The 6,074-nt window shown below is 32.2% G+C and overlaps 1 protein-coding gene across 1 annotated transcript; it reads left to right on the forward strand.

Annotated features, from left to right (window-relative positions):
• Window positions 1-3,058: 3,058 nt before the first annotated feature.
• LOC145323398 (protein Star-like) lies at window positions 3,059-5,212 on the forward strand. Its single transcript, XM_080165818.1, has 4 exons — window positions 3,059-3,170; window positions 3,746-3,833; window positions 4,120-4,218; window positions 4,653-5,212. Exons 2-4 carry the CDS (start codon window positions 3,763-3,765, stop codon window positions 4,879-4,881), a joined length of 399 nt encoding a protein of 132 aa, XP_080021944.1. The 5' UTR covers window positions 3,059-3,170; window positions 3,746-3,762; the 3' UTR covers window positions 4,882-5,212.
• Window positions 5,213-6,074: the final 862 nt, after the last annotated feature.

The raw sequence follows: 6,074 nt of genomic DNA on the forward strand, positions 1-6,074 counted from the left end.
TCTTGTCACCCTAGTCATATTACTGAAAATATTCCTTATTCATTAGCTTTGAGATTAAAACGCATTTGCAGTGATAATTTAGATTTTGTAAAACAATTAGTTACTTTAAAAGAATTACTTTTGACCCGTGGATACAAACCAAATTACATTTTAAAAGCTTTTGAACGTGTTTCTGCAATTAATAGGTCAACTGCCTTGAAAAAAGTTGAGAAGAAAATTGTAAATTGCCCAATTCTTAGTTTACAATATGATCCACGGTTGCCACATATTTCAAATATTTTGTTTAAATTCTGGAAGGTAATGACACAAAATCCTTTATTAAAAAAGATTTTTCCAGAGCCACCGATGGTGTGCTGGACAAAACCAAAAAATCTAAGAGAATTTCTCATAAGAGCAAAGTTGCCAAAAATTTTAGTTCCAAAAAGACCTTCCAGAAATAAGATAGGTTTTAAACATTGTGGTAATGATTGTATGTTATGTAAATTTTCACCTAAATTTGTTAACAACATTGTATCTTCTGTAACAAAAGAAACTATTCCTATTTTATCTAATTTGACTTGTAATTCGGAAAATATTATATATTGTATAACTTGTACTAAAGATAATAGAACATGTAAATATCATCCACAATATATTGGACAAACAGGACGTAAAGCAGTGGATAGATTCAGAGAACACAAAAATTCAATTGAACCAATTCTGTAAAAACTGTAGGACAACATTTTTCACAAAATGGCCACAACCCTTGCCATTTACAATTTGTTCCTTTTGAACAACTTAAAAGTAATAATCCTTGGATAAGATTAGCACGAGAAAAATTTTATATTAGAAAATTTGAACCATTGTTAAATTGTAGAACTTGATTCAAAATGCAGTTGCAATTGTTTTTAAAAATATTTTTTTCAAACTATACACCCTTCCCTTTCTCTCTCTCATTACACAGCCAGTTTGACCGCTTCTCCTTTATTTGGTGTTTGGTTGTGCTAAAGTAAAGATCTAAACAGTAGCTGTGAATTTAAAATTTTATTTTTTATGATATATATTAACATTTTGACTAGTTTTGTATAATTCTTAATGCTTTTTTTTTCATTTATTTATGTTGTTGTTTTCTATTACAGATGCGATTGATAATGAAGATTTTTTTCTTTGAAATATATTTCGTTATGAAGCAGCAGTAGTTACTAATTTATAAATGTTATGGTTGAGATAGATTTATAATTGTTAAAAGTAAAATATAAATCGCCATGGAATTTGGCCCCTCAGGGCTAACTAAACCGGTTTTAATCTTATAATTTTTCATTTCAATATCCGCAGAAAGCTGTCTATAATACGATACGATAAATAACTACAAATTTATAATTGACAAAGACTGACAGAAAAAGTGAGATTGGATTTGCTACAACAAACCATCCCAAATAAATGTTTCTTATTTTTTTAGGGTTGTTAGTGGAGCTGGTTCCTGATGTGTACAACATGTGTCTAGATGTAGGCAGGGAGTAGCCACAGTCTATATAATTATATTCATATTTCTCAGGGTTGTTAGTGGAGCTGGTTCCTGATGTGTACAACATATGTCTAGATGTAGGCAGGGAGTAGCCACAGTCTATATAATTATATTTATATTTCTTAGGGTTGTTAGTGGAGCTGGTTCCTGATGTGTACAACATATGTCTAGATGTAGGCAGGGAGTAGCCACAGTCTATATAATTATATTCATATTTCTCAGGGTTGTTAGTGGAGCTGGTTCCTGATGTGTACAACATGTGTCTAGATGTAGGCAGGGAGTAGCTACAGTCTATATAATTATATTTATATTTCTCAGGGTTGTTAGTTGAGCTGGTTCCTGATGTGTACAACATGTGTCTAGACGTAGGCAGGGAGTAGCCACAGTCTATATAATTATATTTATATTTCTCAGGGTTGTTAGTGGAGCTGGTTCCTGATGTGTACAACATGTGTCTAGATGTAGGCAGGGAGTAGCCACAGTCTATATAATTATATTTATATTTCTCAGGGTTGTTAGTGGAGCTGGTTCCTGATGTGTACAACATGTGTCTAGACGTAGGCAGGGAGTAGCCACAGTCTATATAATTATATTTATATTTCTTAGGGTTGTTAGTGGAGCTGGTTCCTGATGTGTACAACATGTGTCTAGACGTAGGCAGGGAGTAGCCACAGTCTATATAATTATATTCATATTTCTCAGGGTTGTTAGTGGAGCTGGTTCCTGATGTGTACAACATGTGTCTAGATGTAGGCAGGGAGTAGCTACAGTCTATATAATTATATTTATATTTCTCAGGGTTGTTAGTTGAGCTGGTTCCTGATGTGTACAACATGTGTCTAGACGTAGGCAGGGAGTAGCCACAGTCTATATAATTATATTTATATTTCTCAGGGTTGTTAGTGGAGCTGGTTCCTGATGTGTACAACATGTGTCTAGACGTAGGCAGGGAGTAGCCACAGTCTATATAATTATATTTATATTTCTCAGGGTTGTTAGTGGAGCTGGTTCCTGATGTGTACAACATGTGTCTAGACGTAGGCAGGGAGTAGCCACAGTCTATATAATTATATTTATATTTCTTAGGGTTGTTAGTGGAGCTGGTTCCTGATGTGTACAACATGTGTCTAGACGTAGGCAGGGAGTAGCCACAGTCTATATAATTATATTTATATTTCTTAGGGTTGTTAGTGGAGCTGGTTCCTGATGTTTACAACATGTGTCTAGACGTAGGCAGGAAGTAGCTACAGTCTATATAAGCTGCAAAATTAATACCTCTGGGATCTAAAGGGTTAAGATTATGGCCGATAAATTGATGCACATCCCCAATGATGATACACAAAATTACTCCTTCTGTAGATAACAATTAGAGTTTGGACAATCAATTTGATGAACCAACCAATCAAAAAAAATGTGCATGTCCCCAGTTTTATAAAAAATTCCGATAATGTCAAACTTTGCTTCGTTTTCACTTTTATTTAACAACCTTTGTTTTTAAGTGCCTTTTTACTATTTATTTTCAATCTATAGCTCGTTTATATGGATGTTGTCATCCTTGATTTACAAAAAGACTTGACTACCAACATACAGGCAGAAGATCTCATATAATCAACACCTGTTTTGGAGCTGAGAAATCTCCCCATTTTATTGATTTTGATATTGAAAGGTTTATGACTAATATATAGCCTCATATAAAAGTAGCAGAATGTCTGTGAGTTTGTATGTATGTATGTCTGTCTGATTGTACAGATGGATATCGCTAACAGCCGAACGACATGGTTCTCCTTTACAATGTAGCTTCTCATGGGTCTGAGGATGATTTATAGTTATTTTGATGGAGAATAACACCAACTTTCCAATAGATAGCGACCTTAAAAAAAATCCCCCCTCTAATTTTTTCTTTTCTTTGTAAAACTAAAATTTAAATGGGGAGTTTAATCCATCCCCTGTGCACATAGATGCTTCTATATATATACAGAAGTATTTTTTTGTCTGTAGCTTAAGATATACTACTAAACCAATCGAGGGGCAATTTTTTTTTTTTTTTTTTTTTTGGGGGGGGGGGCTGTCATTTTAATTCTGGCTAATCATTGTGCTTTCTTCTCTATTTCAAAGATCATTTATTAGGGTTAGGGTAAAGTTTTAGGCTATTTTCTAGAGAAGAAAAGTCCACTGGTTTCTGAGTACAATCTAACAGAGTAAAACAAAAATATATAATCTTGATTAGTCATATTTGGTTAGTGGCATAGAGCTTACAAATGGAAATAAGACTGGAAAATCCATGGCGGGATTTGCCTCAAAAAAATCCGTCAAACACAGTTCTCACCGTTCAGGAAATCAAAATTATTTAGACCTAAGTTTTGGAGTACCCCGTTGTTTAGAGCATCCAGTATGTAATTTACTTTGGCCGCCAGTCTGTCAGTTATCATGATGAAATATAGATATTAAGAAATAAAAAAGTGCTAGAAAGGTTTCGCGATTTTTTCTCTAATATTCTTGATTTTGACAATTGTCCGTAAATTAAATTCTTTGTCTGTATTCTTATAAATGATATTTTTGTGCTTCGCGCTTTATGGATGTTATCATCTTTGCTACATGATAATTTTGTATTGAGATCAGTGTTTTCCTGTGTATTCTTTGTTGTTATCAATGGGTAACCCAACAGTTAACCTTTTTGTTCTGGATATTGAGGGCTATGAACTTGCTATACTCAGGTATATATATCTAAAGAATTTGAAATATTCAAAGTGGTTTTATTCAAGGAAGCCTGCAAGAAATACACTGCTCTAACTGAAGCTTTCAACTTTTTTTCTAGGCGACGTAATTAATTTATAAATTTCATGAGGTGTGGAAAACTTTCAAAATTTTCAGGCTATTTCTTGCAGGCTTCCTTTAACAATTTTATATTAAGTTATTTTTTTTTATAAACAATGAAATATTACGAGCAATTCCATTGGACAAAGTTTATCAATTTACCCAAAGGGGGAGGGGTAGGTAATTTCTTCTTAGAGTGAGGGGGTCACACCCACCTGCCTAAAACCTCCTAGGGACTATTACTAAAATTTGTGTAACAAATAGTCAAGCCATTTACTAAAACTTTTTACAAGGGATTTGCATTCTTGTGTGATAACCTTAAAAAATTTTTTAGAACAATTCCTTGGAACAAAGTAGACATAGAAGTAATCTCTGTTGAGACAGACTTAGCTGGAATTGTGCAGAAAGATTCTTCGCCAGAATTAATCACCAAATTTCTGGAGGACCAAGGCTATACAAAGTTTAAACACCGGAATGATTATAATGAATTGACTGGGCAGGATCAAAATTCATTGTTTGTTCGGAATGATGTTGTTAAGGCTAGAAATGTAAAACAATTGTAATTTTCCACCTTAACAGAACATTCTACTCCAAAAGGATGAAGTAGCTTATATTTATTAATAAATACTGTCGGCATACAATACAAATGACCAATTATAGGCCAGTATACATTGAAATTGACCAATGGTAAAATATATACTGGCCTATCATTGGTCATTAGTATTGGACGCTTCAAAAGGGATAGGACAACCACTCGCAAGTAGTAATTTTAATTTTTCTTATTAAATTTTTTTTAATACGATGTACAAATTTAGAAAAGAGAGTCAATCAATTAATCAAAAATGCCATTAAATTAAATTTAAGTGTGATCTCTTCCAAAGATTTTTTATGAGCTTTAAACATAGAGAAAATAATAAAAGAGAGAAATCGAGGTATTTGAAGGACTAAAATAGGCAGTGGGCCTAGAGGCCTGTATTGAGCAATTGCCGCGCTAAATTTTTTATGTTATTCCACCACTTTTCAAAATGGGAATATCTTAAAATTAAATGTAATTTCAAGACAATTATAGTTGCTGTTTGAAGCATACATCTGATTTTTATAGGATGATATAGAAATATTTTGAATTATCATCCATTCTGATGAAACCTTATGAAAGAGTATAAAATTATCATTATTAACTTTCTATGACTTTGCTACTGACTTTAATTATAAAACTCATTATTAGCTTATAAGATTTATATTGCAGTCTATCTAACTTTTATTTCTTAATAAATAAACGTTTTTACAAATTTAATATAAACATTTGATTGTAAATTATAATAATAAGTTTTTCAGTGCCATCTAGCTTTGGATATAGAACTAGAATATCAAAGCGTTCATAAATTTTTATTTTGCCTGTATTTTTCTTGTTTTGGATTTTTGTCAGTAAAGGGCCAAACCCTGAGCGGTAAATAACATCACTTGAAAATGTTAAAAATATTGTAAAAACGAGTATTGTCTTAGAAAGAACATAGATAGCCTTACAGATTATTCACTTATTTAGATTATTCAGTTATGAAATTTTTTATTTAATATTTAGCCTTAGTTTTAATGTATGTCTTTGAAGTAGACAACTAGCGAACCTGGTGGCTGAGAGCTAAACTATTAATTTTTTATTTGTAAACATTTTAAAGTTTTATCATGTTAATTAGATTTAAATATTACGTTTAGGCTAATTTGAAAAAAATAAATTTTTGATCATAAAAGGTGAACCCTC

Source organism: Acartia tonsa, chromosome 6 (assembly GCF_053477335.1).
Source record: "Acartia tonsa isolate MP-2025a chromosome 6, ASM5347733v1, whole genome shotgun sequence".
Lineage (NCBI taxonomy): Eukaryota > Metazoa > Arthropoda > Copepoda > Calanoida > Acartiidae > Acartia > Acartia tonsa.